The following is a 20286-nucleotide window of genomic DNA, read 5'->3' as shown; positions in this document are numbered from 1 at the left end:
TGGTACAGTGCCAACCTAACACACTTAACAAACCAAGGTCCAAACGCTCAAAACATGTTCTTTCAACGTTTACGATGCCGTCGCTTTGTCGTCAGGGCTTCGCTTCGACGCCACACCGCGACACAAACATCGTCCCAGTCGCTGGCCCAGCGCGCTCTCGCCACTTCGAGCAACAAACGCAGAGAGCTTTGCGTTGCACTGTCCCACTGCAGGTTACAGCAAGTGCGCTTGAAGCTAAACCAAAACTGCCAAAAAAATACTTATAGACTAGTTCGCCAGTCAATAGAACGCCAATCCGAAGCCTGTACTTCCCATCATTCCCATGATGGTTGAACGATCGCAGCGCCAGATTTCCCTCTAGGTATACTAATATGAAACTCTATGATTGTGCTAAACACACTCTAGTGCTAACTTCCGCTTCGTCGTGCCTTTCTTCCGTCAACATCCGCTGCTGTATGGCTGCTATCTTCGAGTGATTCGCGCTGCTGTTGCACGTGGAAAGGCGCGGGAGGTGTAAATATTATAGCGTAAATGCTGGACTCAATTGCAACATATTGAGTGTGTCTGTGCCGCTATGCCTGTGTGAATGTCCCCTGCAAGAGACTGTAACATCCTTGCGCGTTTCGTGACCTGTCATTTAAGCTGCAAGACCACAGTGGGTAAGTTGTAACAAACCTTTCCGACACCGTGGTGGTAACGATGACTTCGGCTTCATCTCCTCGGCCCTTTGTGAAAGGCGCTCGTGATGGGGCTGGTAGGTACAGTTTTGCTTTACTGAGTCGACAATAGTGTTGTGTCGATGCACGCGGTGTTATGTCAACCCTTTGTATGTTCTGCTTCGTGAGACGCCTTCACAATAAGTGGTCGTAATGTAAAATCCAAACTTGCATTTGCAGCACAAGCCCTCCCCAGTGGGCATATTTAGTTCGGCAGAGATTCCAAGGATATTTCGCTGTCCCTAGGGCACCCGCTTACCCCCGTGATATATATTAGGCCCGTCTGCGGGGCCTAATAGAAACACTTAGAAAAGGTCGTTTCTCGCAAAAAAATGTTCCTGTGACGCTGGTCAGTATGTGCTTTCTGGAAATAGTTTGGTCGACTTCGACATTCACTACAATGTTTCATACTTGTGTCGCACTAGCACGCAAGAACTTTTTACGTAAGCGGTCTTCTTTCAAGTTACTCCTTAATGAAGAGATGTTGCGCAGCCGACACACCGCACCGACGATCTCGTTTTAGTGTTTCCTTCTGGACACGCTACCGCATGCGTGGCGCTAGCATTCGAAACAAAATTGGCCAAGATAAACTGATGTATCTCGAAATATAAAGTGAAAACTAATTGTATTAGACGTTTTTCAAATATATTTAACCACACCAGATTAACAAAGATTTATACCCCTGTCAAGCGGGCAAGTTAAGTGCACTTACGTTGAGTGCACTTCAGGACCTTGAGTCAAACTTTAGGCAACGCGCTTCTTAACGGGAAAACAGAGTGCACTCGCAGTAAAAAAAAAAATGGCGACAGACTAAGAGCGCGTTCTTAAAGATGTAAATTAACAAGAGAAAGCTGCTAAAAAGCGATTGTTTTAAGTAGAATTATATATAAAAACGAACTTCATCTATTTGTCTCAACAAAAAACGAAGATGTTTTTATCATAAGTGTGTTGCAAGTCAATGCTGGCCAAGACGAATGCCTAGCCAATCCAAAACAACACGGCGGTGTGCGGCAGTTGATCCTGCTCATGATCCTGCTAGAACAGAATATGAGCGAGTATATATGAGCAAAGACGGCGAGTTCGATATTTAGCTACACTGCAAAATGCCACGCACACGGCTCAAAGCACGACTAACGTGGTCAGCACGCTTCCACACCAAAATAAACACGAACTGAATGAACATGGCGGCGCCGCAGTGCCGCATCATTCTGGCGCCGTTAGTTGCGTACATGATAAATTCGTTTCTTTATTGTGCTGTTTCGCTTCTCGCTAAACACAAATTATATTGTTAAAAGCTGTCCAATAACTGAAATGAACTTTTGTGTCCTTTTTCTATGCATTACATTTTGCGTCGTTGAAAGCGTTGGTGGCGAGGCTAGGCACTCCTTCAAACCGTTGGCGGCGAGGCTACGCACTCGGCCAGCAAAGTGCGTTCCGTGAACGTACTCCGACTTGAGTGCACTCATCTGAGAGTACACTCCGCTGCGACGTTAAGATTTGGGAAAGTGCACTTAAAAACCGAGTGCACTCGCCGTAAGTGCACTTGACTTGCCCGCTTGACAGGGGTATTATTCTAGTTGTTTAAGGAGCGTTTGCAGAACTAGCGAAGTGCACATGTTTTTTGGCAACATTCGGCTTCTTCAACAGAAGAAAATGAGCATTACTGGGGTTACCACACCTTCTGCGAGACATAAATTTTTTTATGACGAGCCTAGGCGATCGAAAAATATGCATTTGCATGTTTTCTTTAATATAATTGCTGGCACCCACTGGTTTCGACACTACTCCTTTTTGCAGTAAAAGAGTTCGACGAACTCAGCTTCCAGGAAAGACCACTCCTGAAAAGGAGATCGCTCCCTGTCATGTGTCTGCAGGCGAAACTCTTTTTTGCGAGGTCATTTTGCTCAAAAGACTTTTTAGTGCCCGTGTTACAGGGGTCTCAAATAGTTTTATGCATGCTGCTACCTCGTCATATAGATGCAATATGCAGCATGCAATAGCTGCCACGAGCAGAACACCAAAGCCTATCAAGGGCACTTTATTTGGACGCTCAAGGTACGAGGGTTGACCCCAATATAAGGTTCCCATCAATTTTAGGAATAAACAACATTGTTTATTCTCAGAAATTTACATTTTTGGAAAGATGAAACTTTGCTCTATTTTTCTATATAATTACCACCTATTTCTACACATTTTTGTAGACAGTGCTCCACTTTCTGTATCCCAGTGTCGTAGAACTCTGCCGCCAACCCGTTGAGGAAGCGTTTCACCTCTTCGACTTCATCATCACTCCGGAAGCATTGGCCACTCAAATGTTCCTTTAACTTGGGGAACAAGTGATAATCACTAGGCATGAGGTCTGGTGGGTGGGTGGGGCATGACAGTCCACCCAAAGTTTCTGAATAGTTCCTGGGTTTGACGGGAGAAGTGAGGTCTGGCGTTGTCATGAAGCAGCGTTACACCGGCTGCCAGTCGTCCACGCCGGCGGTTCTGGATAGCTCACCTGAGTTTTCTTAGTGTTGCGCAATAACTGTCCGAGTTCATTGTTGTCCCACGTTCCATGAAATCGATCAGCCGTATCCCCTTACAATCCCAAAAAACACTGGCCATGACTTTGCCAGCATGACTCTCCCAGCATAATCAGCTGTGGGAGGAGGCTAAATTATTTAAGCGCTAGTTATTCTCCCTGCTTATTATTTTTGCCTCCCTAGCATAACTTGACTAAAGAAAAAGCTTTCTTGGCAATGTTTAGGTGGTTATGTCTCCATTCATTGCAAGGTGTAAATTGAAGTTTGCCCTGCCACAGGAAACAATGGCTTCAAGTCTTGCGCAAGTGCTAGCCAAGCGTGCTGATTTAACATCACGGGGTATCGTCTTGTAAAAATGTTATAACACTTTGAGCACGACTGCTACTCACATTATTCTTCATAAAGTTATATGAGAGAACAGGATTCATTACAAAGCAGCACAAACATCGAACAGTAAAATACAATGCATGACAGACTATCGAGTGTGTCTGAAGTTCATCATGACAGTGCGATGGATAGCCCCCGTGTACATAGCGTTACAGCAGCATTGCATGTGCCTGTCTCACCTTTCCACAAGTAGTCACCTCAAGCCTGGAACTGATTATAAGCGATGCTGCAACTGGTATGATTTTGTCTTCGATTGCCCGTACAATAGACAATATGCGAAATGCGGGGTGCCAGCTCGTGCACAAGTTGAAAGTTAAGTATGCCATCTTGGTTGCAGCAAGGAAGCGAGCTGACTGCGCAAAAGCTGCACGGATTCACAAGTTCCAGATCGACCCACACCCTATAGTGAAAATGCCGACGCACTGCTGTGTCCCCTAATGTAAGCAGCGAGGACCCAAGGATCCAGGCAGGAACAAGGTGCGTGGTTATTACTTTCACACCCATGTAATCCATGCCTAGGAGGTATAGGACACACTGGACGTACCGTTATAAATAGTCGTCCCTTGGAAAAACAAGAAATAACCTTTAGTTACTTATAAACGACAAGACCTGTTAGAGAAGTAACATGCTGTATTTTCCTGATGTTAGTAAAAGTTTCCAAAGGCTTGCTTTTCTTTTTGCGTCAACCCCATGGTGTTATTGCGTATACAGCTGCATGACCCTTCTTTCTTTATATATCCAATGGCCATGACAGCAGCCTTGTCGTTAGAGCAAATTCGGTGAATGTGCAAAGGCTGTAAATATTAGGGTACATTGCGCTTGCTCTTGTTGGCCTGTGGTCCCAAGGACATTAATGCCGAGCTTTTCTCAGGTACAGGCCAAGCCTCGCGCCGCGAGAGAGATGCGGGACAGTGCAGATAAAGCGATGGGCACACATTCTCGTGCCACTGGCACACGGGCACTTAACGATCGTGATCAGTGATCACTCTTACATGGTCCAACTAACCTCATTTAGTCTGCCGAGTTCTAGCACACCACACGACGGCCTATGGTCGCGGCTGATTGCAATTTGTTTATTCCATATCGAGAAGAATCGCGATCGAATGTGTCCACGTGATGGATATGCATATCGACCACAACAGCCCGGTTACAAACGCTTGCACGGTTCTGGTACAACTGTTTATTATCAGGCGAAGTATATTTAAATATCACCCGCAGGTCACAATATTCATGTATTGCGTATACGGGTTATTAATGTTTTGTTGATGCAGGTTTTAACTGCATGTATACCTCTTGAAACTTGCGAGTTTCATCTCATCGGTTACCAAGAGATGGCACGTTATACAAAAAGTGGATCATCGCCATCAAGCACGATGAAGGGAAATGCTTCAAGGTGAGAAAATGCACAAGAGTGTGTTCAGGGCATTTCCTGCCATCAGACTTTATTCCCAGTGTATCCTGTGGCAACAGCTTGCCCCAGTGTGTTCAGCTTTGGTAAAATGCCACAGCTTTGCAAGCCACCAAAGAAGCGAACATCGAGTGCCTGTGCGCAAGCACATCAGATTCCAGATCAAGCTGCTGCTGAAGTGTTGACCGTAGAACAGTGATGCAATATTCAGGGTGTCTACCAACCGGGAAAACCGGGAATTCTCAGGCATTTTGAGTAGTCTGGGAAAACTCGGGGAATTTGTGCCTCTATCAGGGAAAATTAGCTGTCATCTTATTGAAAGGGTCGAAAGTCGTGGTAATGGTGGCTCTAGTATCGTACAGGAATCGTAATGAATAGTCTTTGACGCCCTGTCGTCGGCTGGAGGTATTGCCAGTGTACAAGCAATGACCGACTTTCCGGATTCGCCGTAATTTGGACGGCTTTGTGGCACCACCACGTACCCTATAGAGTCAATGTATCAGAACGTCTGACATTTTGGACGCAAGAACTCTTCGCTGTCCGAGTTTCTGGACGTTTTGCCGTGACCGCATGTCCACGACGGCGTTAATCAAAGCCACCACGCTGCCATTTTGATTACCTCGCCGCCTCGAACTGGCGCTCGCACGCAGATCCGCTGGCAGCTGTAGCCACCACTGCGGCAACGCTAGGCCTAGCTGCTTTGACATTCGCTATGAAGCTTCTTGCCATTGGGTGCCATGTTTTTTATTGAAAGAATTCGCTGCTGTCAACAATGGCATGGACTCCGCCCTTGTGGTCCTCGCGATTGGCTTAGAAGCTTGGAAAGCACGGTGCGCTGCATTATGCCGGTTCCCAAAAGTCAGCTTCGCCTCTGTACAGAAATCTTACTTGGGGAAGCATACGCAAAACTATTGCAGTGAAGCATAACAAGCATGGGAAGGGGCTATGGGGAACCAGCGCTGGAGTTTTCATGAGGCCTGCAGCGCCGCCCTGGCGGTCAGAACGTGCACAATGCAGCTGCTCCCGTGGACAAAAATTGCTACTGGTAGTGGCGTTGCATGCGCTGAAAGTCTAAGGATAACAAAAGGACGCCGACGATACTGTTGCGTATACAAGCGGCACAACTATGTCAGAATGAGGGAGGATATATCCTTCTGCATCTTTACATCTAAACCCTACGAACAAGAACGGAGGCGGCGTTTATCCAAGCAGTCAGGCGAGCGGAGTAAGTTCCCATCTTGTCGTCCTGTCAAGCGGTGTCGGGCTGGTTTCTAAATCGAATTTCACGTGTGTGCTTGGTTTATTCGACAGTGAATACGGTCAGCCGTGACAGCCAGTACCAAACAGCAGAATCTGCAGTCAACATTTCGTCGGAAACAAAATGAGCAATAGCATGCACCATCCGGCATATGTACCAACCATTTTTCCTTCGCAACACCACCACCAAGCCCCTTCCAATGCCACTGCACCAAGCGAACGTTACGAAAGGTAAATATTATCCATTCATTGCCAAGAATTATGTGGGAGGGAAGCTGCCTTGTAATAAGAGTTGTGTGCGCATACTGCCGGCGCAGACGCGACTAAGCCGTCAATGTGTTTTTAAAAATGCACATGCGGATGAGGACTCGGCGCTGAGATGCATCCGGTAAATTTATGTAATTAGTGCTAAATGTAGTGCTAAATGTAGCCAGGGTTGTTACGGATCAAGCAGCGGAGCACTCGAACCTTTGCTAGCGCGAGTCAGCTGATGCGATAAAGCTTTCTTCTCCATTGACTGCTGTGGCAAAGTAGCATCAGAATTTTTTGTCTAGCCAGGGAAGTATGGAATGTCTTCAGGCCAACTAATACTTCCGAAACCATAGCGCAACAAGACTGGCGCCGTAGCTGCTAGATTTGCGAGGCAGGCTGCCACACAAGCATGGCAACGGCACATGGCGCAACCGTTAAAGAAACACACGTGCTCGCTGTGACAGACTGTGAAAAATTTATAAAGCTTAAAAAGCTTTCGTCATTTCTTCACTTGATGGCGCTAGCTTCCTTACGAAAACTGTCCACTTGAAGCGGCGCAAAAACGGAAACATACGAACTATAAAATGGCTGCGGACGTGTCGTCTGGCCGAGCAGCTGGAATATGCCGCTTTTTGTTGCCAGGGTAGCGTGCAATGCACTCTTCTAGATGCGCTGCCTATCCAGCGCTGGTTCCCCATTGCCGCGGAACACAGTAGGGGAGAGTCAAGAGGAATGGGACACTTTTCATAAATATTTTTTTTTTATTTTGAACACAAACAGATGTTTGATGGCTTATAATATAAATCAAAACACACTGCACAAATTCTGAGAAGCAATCTTTGCTACCATTTCTGGGGCAGGTGTAAAAAAAAGTTTACAGCAGCCAAAATCTGTCCCATTCCACCCCTCGCTCAGGGTGGAGTGGGACATCACTTGGGAGGGATGGGACGTGCGTAATGTTATGGTGACAACTTGCTTAGCGAACATTATAAGCTGATAGTTCCACGTCAAACTTGAAGTAGGTCTCCAGGCGCTTTGTTCCCCCGATAGTGTTCGGTGCTGGCAGCTTCATAACAATGTCAGTCGTTGGTACAGTTGCTCTGAGAAGGAAAGTAAAACTGGGAGCTCTTGTCTTTCTTTCAAAGGAACTGGATTTCCAAGTTCTCACTGCTCTCTACTCTACCCGTGTAATAGACGACAGATTTTTTTTACAAAACTTGACAAGGACAAAATCACCTTTTGCCGCTTTAAAAGCTTCATTCGGCCATTCGACCTCAGAAATGTTGCGACTCTCATCATCGACACTTGAAATGTCACTGACGGAATGGTCAAAGGCAACAAGCGACAGGTTCTTCACTCGAGGAGCTGTGGTCCTTTTGAAGACGCTGTTTCCTTTTCAGACGGGTAGTGGCGGCAGTCATAGCTGTCTTAGGTGCTCTTTTTTTTTTCAGACTTGGCTATGCAGACCTTTCTGCAGTTGCTTGCTCGACCGCACGTTTCTCTGGGGTATCTGTAAACACTTTAGTGCTACCTCTCTTCCTTCGTTTTTGCCCTGCGTTACGCGGCGCAGCCTTAGGATAGGGCCTAAGGTCGCTTGGAACAATGCGACTGCTGGGAGAAACAGTTGACGTCGATGCAGGTTCACTGACCGTGGGCATGACGACATCTCTGAGGATGTTTCGAGCTGTGTTAGTGTCTGTCTCTGAGTTCAAAACGCTTCCCAGAAGGCTTGAACCATCCATTTCACGCATTGCAGTGGCTGCCTGTTGTGAGACGTCTCCAGTAGGGGAAGCTTCGGGTTTGTCAGTGACTGACAACATCATGTAGTCGTCCACAGTGAAGGGCTCGCTATTAAAAGGCCAAATACCCATTTTGTGGAACCCCGAGATTATGTTCTTTTGTGTTACCATTGATACCTAGGCAGATCCCACTAGTTCTCCAATGTTGTAGATGGAGATGGTCTTCCTTGGGTTATTTATAAGCCAGTCATTGCAAGCAGCGTTGTAACGAGATTTCAATGGTCCATATAAAGATACATCAAGTGGCTGCAAACGGTGGCCACAGTGTGGAAGAAAGGTCAGCAGAGTGACGCCACTTTATTTGGCCTTGTTGATGCTGCTGATGTTGACGTGGCTTTCATGATTGTCGAGAATTAAAGGAATTGGTTGTTCCTTCGAGCACTTTGTATGTGTCACAATATGCTGTAATGCCAAAACAGTTCGCCGGACATCCATCCCGACCGGCTTGCAAATCCAAGACTTCCGGCTGAGGCGCCCTTCAGGAAAAAAATCTTTAAATCTCACCCGTGGAAAAATGAATACCGGTGGCACAGCGTTCCCTATGGCATTGACAGTGCACAAGATGGTCACCAATTCGCCACGTTCTACCGATGTGACCTGACCAATTTGCTTCTCTCCACGTTCTGCGAGAATCTTTGGCAGATTGTGGGCAGTTGTGAAGCCTGTTTTGTCACAGTTGTAGATGCGGTCTGGAGTTAACTTGTGTCGGTCGTAGACGCTTTTCAGATTTGAAAGGAAGGCATCGACGTTGTGCTTGTTGAAGCTCGTTGCCCGGCCGAGACTGGTCGCTTCCGGCGATCGAAGCGATAGCTCAGGATGACGGTCCATAAAGGCCAGAAACCAGTCTCTTCCAGCTAACTTGTTTACTTCCCATGATGATGGGCACTTGCGACTTAATGCTGTTGCAAACTGGTATGCCAACAAACGAACCTGCATTCTTGTAAGCCCATAATGCATCTTGCTTGCCTTAAGCAAATATTCCTTCAACAGTACTTCATTTTCTGCTGTTAAGACCATACCGCAGACCAAGTTAGAGCTGAACAAGATACTGTCTCTCTCACCGCAACCCTTGTACTTCTTTACTGCTCGACCAAGGGATGATTTTGATACTTTAAGAGCTTCTGCCACGGCCCTTATACTTTTCTTTTCTTCGCACACCAATCTAACAGTATCCAGCATCAAACTGTTCGATATCCGAGCCCTCTCAGGATGCTTTTTCTTGTATACCCTTGGCATCTTACTGAAAATTGAAATGGAGCAATATCCTGCAAATGTAAACAAGCACCCTCACAAAGCCCTAATAAGTTGGCTTCGCTTAATTCGTTGCATGCATTAAACAGCACTGTAGCTGTAGCCTACTATTTATGCCCTTCTCCCGGAATGTTCACAGGGGTTCTGCAGTAATCAGAGCTCGTGAATGAAGCAATATGACCATCTTATTATGCCTCTTTAGTTCCCCATTTAGAATTAACTAACGTGAATTTTTGTCTTGCCAGCCTGTCTTTTATCTCATGCAATTTTCATTGCGCCGAATATTTATAAGCTCAAAATGTTAAATGAAGAACATAACTGCTTTTGGGACTAATGGGGCTCAGCCTTGCAGCAGAGTCCCTAGTCACAGCAGTAGTATTGCCAGGAGGAATGGGACAGTGTCCTGTTCCACCCTCATCCTAACTGTCCCATTCCTCCCAAGCTACATCGCCCAAACAAAGAAACCTTCAATGGTGAAAGTTGTCTCCTTAGACCCAAACATTTTACTGCATGAGATAAGATGCTGATGCGCCTTCCCGGAGAAAAATTTGTATTAGCGACCTCTGAGTACTTTATACATGAGAAAGCTGTAATTGAGATAGCAGATACTTTTTACACGTGAATCAGACGATTTTTTTCCACAGCAACTTGCACCCGCCAAAGGCGTCCGCCATTACAGCCAAGCTATCGATATGCTAATGCCATCTCGTGAGTAATTGGAGAACGTTTTTGAACTAGTCGCTAGAGAGATACACCAGATTCCTCCAACCGTCCCAAACCTCACAACTCTCCCCTATGTATTCCTTAATTGTACACACATGCACCGGGTATTTCCTGTCACTGTACGAGCACCGATATGCCTAATACATGTGCCGACAGGCCTTCAGAGCATTTTCGAATGTGCCTGTGGCGGTTTAAGCCCTTAAGGGCAGTAAATGACATGGATTTATTTTTTCCAATTGGACAATTTTTCAGATGTTTTCGCGGCCCCTAGGGAGTTCGAAAGGTCGGACGTGGACTGTGCAATTGACCAAGAAGATGCTTCAAATGGTCAGTGGGGCGAACGAGTGGTGAAAGGATGACAAAAACAGAAAGGACCTACGCATTTAGGAATGAATGGGAAATGAAGCATACTGCCGCCATTTTGGAGGAGCCTGAGCTCAAAAAATGAAGTGTTGGCTGATGCAGAGATGCAGGTGTCCCTCATCCAAATTAAAATAAACTCTTTAAAGCAGTGAAACACAACACAGGCATCGTGCACGGGCTGGGAGTGTCAGGACAGTTCAGGTTGACTTATAAGCTGTTGAGAGAGAATCTGAATTGTGACCAAGTTTGGGCCTCATACCACTGAGCTTGCTATCAGTTGATAGAAATAGCGCACATTCGAAAATATTTGCTTCTGTGTGCGTGTCCTTTTTATTCGCATTGAGAATGTCCGACTCCATTTGCAATCTTTTTCGAAGACATATTATTTGCTCCTCCCTTCTATTCTCTTTTTAGAGAGTGACAGCATCAGGCGATATGGTTTCAGCCTGTCTTGAAATAAAACATACCGTATAAACGCGTGTAAGGGCCGCACTTTTTTTTACAAATTCGAGGGCCTATTTTCGGGGTGCGGCCCATACACGCGACATACGAAAAAAAAATTTTTTTTTTCAAGTAAAAACAGACCAATAAGTGAATGCGCGTTTATTTACAATAATCCTCATCAATCATCACTATTTACAATCAGTCATCATCACTCGCGGAGTCCTCAGACTCCGAGCTGGTGCTGCATTCTTCTGGCTCATCACCCCACAAGTCGTCGTCTTCAGTTCCGTCCAAATCGTTGGAAATCCCGGTCACTTTGAAGCTGCGGGATACAATGTCCGTAGACACCGAATTCCACGCGGTCAAAATCCAGCCCAGCACAGTCGCGAGCGGTGCCCTCTTGAGCCGCCCGGTCGGAGTCTCATCGTGATCGCCGTTTGCAATCCATTCCGAGTATTGCCTCCGGAACTCAACCTTAAAAGGCCGGTTAATGCTCACGTCCAGTGGTTGCAGCACGCCGGTGAGGCCGCCCGGAATAACGGCCATGTCTGTGCGGATACTGCCCAGTTGTTTTTTGACTCTATCCGTCAAATGACCGCGGAAGCTATCCAAGACGAGCAGCGATCGTTTGGCCAACATCGCGCCTGGGCGATTCTGCCAAACGCTCTTGATCCAATCGAGGACGAGCTCATCATCCATCCAGCCCTTTTCTTGGGCTCGAACTACAATTCCCTTGGGGAAAGCCTCATTCGGAATCCTCTTCCTTTTCAAAATCACATACGGGGGCAGCTTCCGCCCGTCTGCAGTGACGCACAGCATAACTGTGCACCGTTGGCGCTCCGCGCCAGTTGTCCGCACAGAAACGCTCTTCTTTCCTTTAAGCTCAACTGTGCAGTTCTCAGGACAGTCGAACCACACGGGGGTCTGGTCGGCGTTTGCTATTTCCGACAACATGTAGTTGTGCTCATGGCGCATCCCGATCACGTACCTTTGAAAGTTCAGCACCTTGTCGGTGTAGTCGGGGGGCAGCCTCTGGCACAGCGTGGTCCTTCGCCGAAAGGATAGGCCCTTCCTCTTTAAAAATCTCCGCAACCAGCCGACGCTACCTTTGAACTCCTCGCGGGGTATGCTTCTCGCACGCGCCAAAGCTTGCGTCTTCACGCGCAGCATGTCCGTCGTCAGGGCATATCCATTGTTCCGCACTTTCATTGCGTAGCGGAACAGCTCTTCTTCGAGCTCAGGATATTTGCATGGCTTGCCTCGAAAAGCACGCCTTTTGGAGCTGGTGGTCTTCAACGCATCCTTCTGGTTGCACCACCTTCGGACGCACTTCTCGTCCACGTCAAATTTTCTACCCGCCGCACGCTTGCCATGGTCGAGGGCAAACTCCACTACCTTCAATTTAAAGCCTGCCGTGTAGCTATTGATATGTTTGCCCATCGTGCTAGAATGGCAACGCTCGATGGCAATTCGTGAAAAATAAAGCAGAGCACACACAAGAGCCGCAACAACAGCGTGCGCCCACGCCAACAACGCTGCTACAACTCGCGTGCCTTCGACAGTCGCAAAACAAAGCCGGGGTGGCCAGCATGGTGGCCAGGGCTGATGATACCGATGACGATATGGATTGCGGAAGCTCGCGGCAGAAAGAAAATATGATGATGATGATGACCCGCGACATCGGCGCCATCCGTGGGCGGCATCTGGAAGCTTCCGTGCGCGCGCATTTTGAAGGCTAATCACACGTGGGTCGTGGAAAGTTCGGGGTGCGGCCCTTACACGGATATTTTTTTTTTTAAATATTTGCTTCGGGAAGTTGGGGGTGCGGCCCATACACGGGTGCGGCCCTTACACGCGTTCATACGGTAGTTCTGCATCACTCATGGAATTTTGCAAGGGCACTGAGGGAAAACCTGGAAAACTCAGGGAATTTGGAAATGTCAACTTGGTAGACAGCCCGGTTGGTATTTGTCAACAGCTGGTATTTGTCAACGGCAGCTGCGATGCGATGCCAGCCACGCACGTGCATGTGATGACTTTTGTCATTTCACCTTAGGACCCCTATGAGTTTCCACAGTGATCTGTGAGCATGGTGAGGGTAGCTTGTTTCATTGCAGAACAGTTCCCCGCATTAGCTCTTATGGCGATGCCATAATAGTTTTGCAGGCAGTCGATGAGGGCATCTGTGAGCTTCCCTTTACCTCCAAGTCCTCGCACTGTCTTGAGTTTTCTCAGGCAGCAGCCAACGCACTTTTGGACATGCCCAATGCATTCAAGTTTCTTGACACTGTTCTTTCCATACATGACTTTCACAGTCGCGTAACTCTTAGTATCCCCATCACCGTAGTATTGCAGGTACCTCAAGCTTCTGGTTGTTTCCGACCCTTCAAATATTTAGTATAGACCAACCGTCTTCATAGTGGTGGCACTTCCTTCATGATTTGCTCTGCAGGAAGTGTGATTTGCCTTCTACTTCTGGTACTTGGCACTTTCTAGGTTCAACTTGCTTTTTGTTTTGCAAGACTTGCATGAGCTAGAAAGGGCCTCAACATCAATAACCTTTCCTGTGTCCACAGAAATCACTGATACACAGCTGTTCAAAGATGAATGTCCACGCTTTTGCCATGTTTCATCACCTGAAATGCAGCACACGGCACTCCCCACAATACTACGAACTTCTGCAGCAGCATCAATCATTGATTTGGACATCACCTCCGTAGCCGCAGCAGAAAGACGAGATGATATATTGTCATAAGCAATTAAAAAATGGCATTACTTTGCAATTATGATAACACATTCGGTAGTCTCTTGGAACCACCAGAACATGTCATGCACAAACACATAAAAGCTGCACAGACGCGATTGCCCCACACCACAAGGCCTGATGCAGTTGAGATTAACTGTATGGTCACTGTGCTCTGTTGAAGGCCATTATGAGCACCCTTTCACTGTTTAGCTTACCTGAGTGCACGGAAAATCACGGCATGTGCGACAGTGATGCTTTGCATTCGAAGTTGGCGATGACCAAACAAACAGGCTCCTGATGTGCTTCTTTGTCTTTTTCACCAAACAGCGACCACCATACGGGCTATAATATACTAACTCTAGCACTTCCACATGACGAGGCTTTGGCACAACCAGTTGCAAACATTAGCCCCGTTTACATGAATGCGACAGTGGCGCATCGCATTTCCAAGTGCATTTGGGAAAGGCGATGTGACGCCGTTTACATGTAGCGCATTAACTCGCGAGAATGTAGCGTCACATGGTGTCGTATAAGGGAAGTGCAGCCGACTTCCAGTCTAACTGGTTGCCGGTAGTGGGCCGAGTGCATGTTGGCGGCTGAGTGCCGAGAAATAGACAGATTTAGTTAAGCGTACGCAACTTATAGCGTACGCTATAGTGTAGTGTACGCTAAGCAGCGCACGTTTTTTACAGTTTTAGTTGGCCAGCGAGATCTTCGGATCTCAGAGGCCATACGCCGTCGTTGCGGCTATTTCCCGACTCTATCGATAGGTAGCGCTGACATCTCGAATGTTTCTTTCGTTAGGCATCAACTCGTTCGAAACGAGAAGTGATCACGGAAAAACCACAAGGTTATCCATAATACTCTGTCGTTGAAGCGGCCTGAGACTAAGCAAAAGCCGTTTACACAATCATTTGCTGCGAACGAAATGCATTTTACAAAAGCAACGGCAAATTCAATTCGAAGCGGGCAGCCGGGACCGCCGCCATGTTGGTGGCCAACTCCTTCCCACAATTCCTAATGCGACGATCCTGCGTTTACATGCTCCGTGAGAGTTGACTCTCGCCCGTAAATCTACCCTCGCCTGGCGCATTAATGCGATGCACCTTCCTAGCGCATTACTGCTGTTTACATGAATGTGATACGCTAGAAATGCGATGCGATGCGACGCTGTCGCATTCATGTAAACGCGACTATTGTTCTTTGCCCAACTGCTCTCAATGAGGGAACAATTGGCCCTCCATAATCATTTCATGTTTCCTGTCGTTTTCATGGTGCCATGCATCTACCAGCAACTTTTTGTCCATTTGCGCTTGCGCAATTGAGCTTTCTGTAGCCAATCTAAGCCGTGCACAGTCTCCTGTGCTACTCATGTGCACCAGATCTCCGGTGCTGCCAATGTTGGCTACACTTGCTCGCCCCCTCCTGTCCTCTGAAGCTGGTTCAACCTCTTCTTTTTTGGGGACCTGACTGTTTGCATCGTCATCTCCCACATCCCGCAGCACCATGTTGGCCTTGCAGCATGTGTCATCCTGAACACCTTTGTTTGGTTTCATAATTTTGTTTGGTTTCTCAGTGATTGTATGCTGCACTGTGTTATCATAGCCGGTAAGTGTTGCGGGATCTACATTGTTACCTTTCACAAAAGTATGCTCTTGCTCCTGCGATTCCTCCACTAAGCCTCTTTCACTGCCTTTGATTTTGTGCTTCGACTTATCCATGGAGTGATAAAGATTAATAGCTGCAGTGTTTCTGATGGCTCCACCGTTTTCATTTTCGATGTTGTCCTCCCTAAGGGGGGGGGGAGGCAAGGGGGGGTTCCTCGCAGTCACTTAAAGGGACACTGAAGAGAAAAATGATTTCTTATGCATCAGTAAATTACCTCTCTAGGACGCGAACAACACCACTTTTACTACGATAAGACACTTGGTAAGCCAGAAAAAGCGCCAGAACGAAAGACGGGTGGCGACGCCTCCTTGAAGTTCCCCCACCTGGTCTCTGTGACGTCATGGATTCTGATGGCATCTTCTACGGCCTACTTAATTATATAGCGGTACAGATTGACTACATTGTGTTCTAAAGGAACCAAATATTAAACATGGCAAGTTTCGGGAACCTTTACACAGCCAACGCAGCCCAAATGCGAAAACATACTTTGGAATTCCTGACGTCACACTGACGTACCGGCGTCGGGGTTTCGGCGGGAAATTCAAATACTGATGCTTCGACCTCCATTTCCTCATCTAATAATCGAACTATTATTTTGAGATGACTGCCTGCAGTGTTCTCAAAGAATGCTTTATTAGCCTAAACTGATTTGTTGTTTCGCTTTAGTGTCCCTTTAACATGTCAATACTGCTACATAGGTTAAGTAGCATTCATGCACCAATGATGCAACACTGGTCAATTGAGCGTGCGTCTACAAGATAGTCTCCTGAAATGCTGTTTCAGAATGACAAATGCATGCGCAATTTCCCCGCGTTATCCGCTGTGTATCTTGTTAAAGTTCACTTATAATGCTCTAATTGTTACCCTTTTATTATATGAAGGCCTCAGCCATGGGAGGAGCAGATATAGCACGTCCCCCAGCAAGTAGTCATTGACGCCCTTGGTCTTTGCTGCATCATAGATAGGGCTTTCTTTCAGCACGTGCGCGTCGTTTGCCCAGCCAGGCTAGCCAATGAAAATGTTGATGAAATGGCTGCTTGAATCAGATTTCTTGCAGAATGAACAAAGATAATTTTTTCCTGTTAAATTAGGATAATGGGGACTTTTTCTGGTGAGGGATTTCAGTGTGGCAGCCGTCAATCCACCCTATAATGTTTCTTTGTCCTTTACCATTGCTTCTAGCAAGAAAGCATGCTTTGATATTCATTCGCTCTTGATCGCTAGGCCAAACAGTCACTTTGCCAATATTGATGAGAAGTCCAGGACCCTTTTGAGGCACAGAGACACTGATGACTCAGACACATCGAAGGTACTGGTAATTCTATACATATTGTTCTGAGTACCTAAATAACTCAGATCAATTAGGCATGTTTTCTCCATGAGTATTTGCGGGTGACCTCCCGAGGCGTTGAAGAAGCAGACTTGAAATGCTCTGCAAGGGTTTGAAATGGGTCTCTGCCAAGCCGAGAAAGGCGCTCGAACACATGATCAAAATGCCTGGCGACAACTTCTTCGTAGTATATTGTAATGCGATTGTGATCGCTGCTGACCAGTTCAGCACCGACTTGGCACAACACTTCATTGAGTTCCTCGTCTTCGCTCTCAGATTCTATGAGTTCTGTAAACAATATGGAGGTCATTAATTTCGTTGTCGGCCATGTCAGCAGGTGTGTGGAAGCACAGGATAAGTAAAACAGTTTCTTTGGACACACATGCTCTTGTTGCGGTCATCCTGCCACTGGGTCTCTTCGATTTTCGGAGTTCTGGCCGCCTGCTGGTAGCCAGATCACAGCCAGCTAGTTCTGGTCCTCATAGGCACTCACGTAAGCTGGAATCCCAAGACAGCCTGAAGCTGCCCAAAGTTTGCGTAATCGAACGCTGGTGCAGCTGGCCGTGGGATAAATGTAACTATGCTACCAGCATGGCAGCGCCTGGTGAGGCCGGTGTGTGCTTGGCATAGTCAGCCCGTTTATGAGTTACCAGCTTGCAAAAATATAGTTGCATTCATGGATACGATCGCTTTTGCAAGATTTCGCGTGGCTCGACACAGGACACACACTGGGGCAACCTTACTTTACACAGCGCAATGGACGGCCTCCGATGCATCCGATGCCAAGACGCGAAATTGCACGTAAGTGATTGTATCCCTGAAAAGGACCGCTCAAGATGCCTGCTCGCAATGATCACGTTGCTCACCGGCAACGTTGATGCGTTGGCGTTGTCATCATTTGACACAATGACCCTGGTGATAGTGAAGAAAGGGTCCAAGCTCAATGGCACATACCCCTATGGGCTTGGGGACCTGTAATGCGCCCTTGAACTACCGTTGTCACACTTGGGACCCACAGAGGTTCCAGGCACAATTGTAATAACAGATGTTGTTGAAAAAAAAGTTTCCTAAAGGTTTTTGGAAAAGAACTGTTGAAAAAATTCACGGCGCCAACGATGCGAATGCGCTTGTGCCACTGCTCGCGCGTTCGTCGTCGTCGTCATCGTAATCATCTTCCACAGCTGGCTCCATTGTGCAAAAAACTATCATCAGCAGTGGCTCCAGTGTTGTCATCTCGCACAGCTGGCTTGTTGGCGGCCCTCAGTGTAGCTACACGAATGCACTTGTGCCACTGCTCACATCTTTGTCATTGTCGTCTTCCATAGCTGGCTTCGTTGCCGCTCTTCATTTCAGCGTAGAATATCACTTCTGTTGTTGTGATGGGTAGGCTGTGTTTACAGCCTACCCATCAGTAGGCTGTGTAGGCTAAATAGCTTTGCTGGCCATCCACCTTCACAGAGTAGAATGGTTCATGATTTTTTTGTAATACGAACACTTTTGCAATATTTCACATGACTAGGCTTTTGCACTCATCGGAGTCTATGTGCAACATTTCTTTGGCTCTGCGCAAGGATCACTGTAGCTCATAGATGCCCAGTGTGTCAGGTACCAAATCACACATGTCGCAACACTGATCTATTGAAAGTACCACTCCTGGTATATTGAGCTTTTGTGAGAAATTTAGTGGCTACTGCCGCCTACTTTGAAAAGCTCTCTCTGGACTATGCATGGCCAAGGTCTATATTTTCGTGAATTTGCTTATCTTAGCTCCACTTATGAAATTTTCCATCTTTATAACTTCGAGTTAATGGGGTTTTACTGTAATTATGCTCAGCTGATGTGGTTATCTCTTCGACTTCTGTATTGCTGTCCATGAGATGGCTGTTTAACAACTTCCTTTCGAGCTTCAGTGGGCCTTGAAGGAATTCATGATGGCTGCGACAGGCTAAAGTTTTTTGTGGAGTGGAATCTTATTTGGCACTCAACTTTCTTGTTTGCTGGTTCATTTGTTTGGTCTGGCATCTTCCTTTGTCTGTTGATTTCAATGAGCAGGAAAACTGGCTCAAGCTTGTTTGCCTCCTCAGCCACTTCCTCAGAGACTTCACCATCTGTTATTGCTTGTCCGACTGACTCCATTGCTGCTGTGAAGAGTGCTGAGGTTGACAATATTTCGGCTGGCTCTAGCTTTGTGATACCCTCCGTAATGTGCAGTGTCGGGTTTGGTGCTTCTTCAGAGGGCGCTGTCATGGTCCTTGTCATCACTGCTTGATGTTGGATTGATGATGTCCCCAAAATAAATGTACTTGCACACTGGAAAGTGTATAAGATGCTTATAGCAACTGCATGTGTAAGTTTGCATGCACACTGCGCATTCTTTGCACCTCGGAGGACAGCAAGCACCATCTCTCATTTTTTAATGCTTATACAAGAGATCTCTAGTCATGAAATGACACGGTCCGTGTGGTATCTTCATTTAGTTTGGCACAATCTGCTATTTCTTGGCTGGGCCCGTGGTTCTTTACAGAAGGATGGTTTGCTGGGTGATCAGCAAGAGAAGATTCATTATGAAGTCAAGGAAGACTAACACAACGCTATGTTCGATAGTTCTTTTCAACTGTGCATAGCTTGTTACCCCTTGCCACTCTTATCATGTGAATTGTCCTCTTCATTAAAAGATATGCCAAGTCCACGGGGGCAGAAAGTAGTCTGTCAGCACACTTATTCTTTTTCCCTCCAGCATACTACTATTCTTCAGTATCCTGCATGTGGTCTCGGTGCATGTTGATGTTGATTCATGCTCTTGTGTTAAAGCAAATAGGACCACTCTTGCACTCTAACTGCGTGGTTGTCTGAAATGTTTAAGGAAATCTTTGTTGTTTTTTTCGTTATCAGTGGGAAGAGATGCTTGAAGATACTTTGCGTATACCTTTTCGTCTACAAACTTCAAGAGCAGTCTCTCACTGTGGTAGACATGTGGCCTCAGCTGCTTTTCTACACACTCAAGTATTTTCTTCTGCCAGTTGTTAATCACATGCCAGGCACACAGACGTTCTGTTCCGGGGCACCCTTGACTCATAATCATGCCTTGCAGATGAAACTGCCTTCACCATGCCCTGACCATGTCTTGCAGAATTGTAAGGCATCACCAACCTCTTCGGCCCTGAAATTTTTTTATCACACTTACATTTCTTCTACCATGTTATTTCGCTTCTTTGCCGCATAAGAAATCAAAATTTATGGAAAAACTGTTTCTGTTTAGTTTCATGTAATGTCTGGGATCGTGTCCTCAAATGAGGGCCCAGTGGATGTAGAAGAGACAAGAGTGTATCTTTTGTAATAGTTTATTTTCCAAGTTACAGACATACTTCAATGCAGTAAAAGTTGCTAATCTTGAGGCTGCAGTGTGGCGTGCAT

General features: G+C 46.6%; 1 protein-coding gene and 1 long non-coding RNA gene across 3 annotated transcripts; one reads left to right on the top strand and one right to left on the bottom strand.

The window, feature by feature from the left end:
- The first annotated feature begins 388 nt into the window (after positions 1 to 388).
- On the top strand, positions 389 to 6704 carry LOC129385425 (uncharacterized). 2 transcript variants are annotated; one of them, XR_008612959.2, is made up of 3 exons: positions 405 to 659; positions 3969 to 4108; positions 6351 to 6704. It is a non-coding gene; the product is annotated as an uncharacterized lncRNA (long non-coding RNA). The 2 variants fall into 2 exon arrangements; XR_008612958.1 differs by lacking the exon at positions 6351 to 6704 and having other exon boundaries at positions 389 to 659; positions 3969 to 5360.
- A 264-nt stretch (positions 6705 to 6968) lies between these two features.
- LOC140219308 (uncharacterized) lies at positions 6969 to 9628 on the bottom strand. The gene has a single exon (XM_072289089.1). The coding sequence runs from the start codon at positions 9581 to 9583 to the stop codon at positions 8645 to 8647; it is 939 nt and encodes a 312-aa protein (XP_072145190.1). The 5' UTR covers positions 9584 to 9628; the 3' UTR covers positions 6969 to 8644.
- Between the last annotated feature and the right edge of the window lie 10658 nt (positions 9629 to 20286).

The sequence above is a fragment of the Dermacentor andersoni genome, chromosome 7 (genome assembly GCF_023375885.2).
Source record: "Dermacentor andersoni chromosome 7, qqDerAnde1_hic_scaffold, whole genome shotgun sequence".
NCBI lineage: Eukaryota > Metazoa > Arthropoda > Arachnida > Ixodida > Ixodidae > Dermacentor > Dermacentor andersoni.
This window is presented reverse-complemented; position numbering and strand designations above follow the sequence as displayed.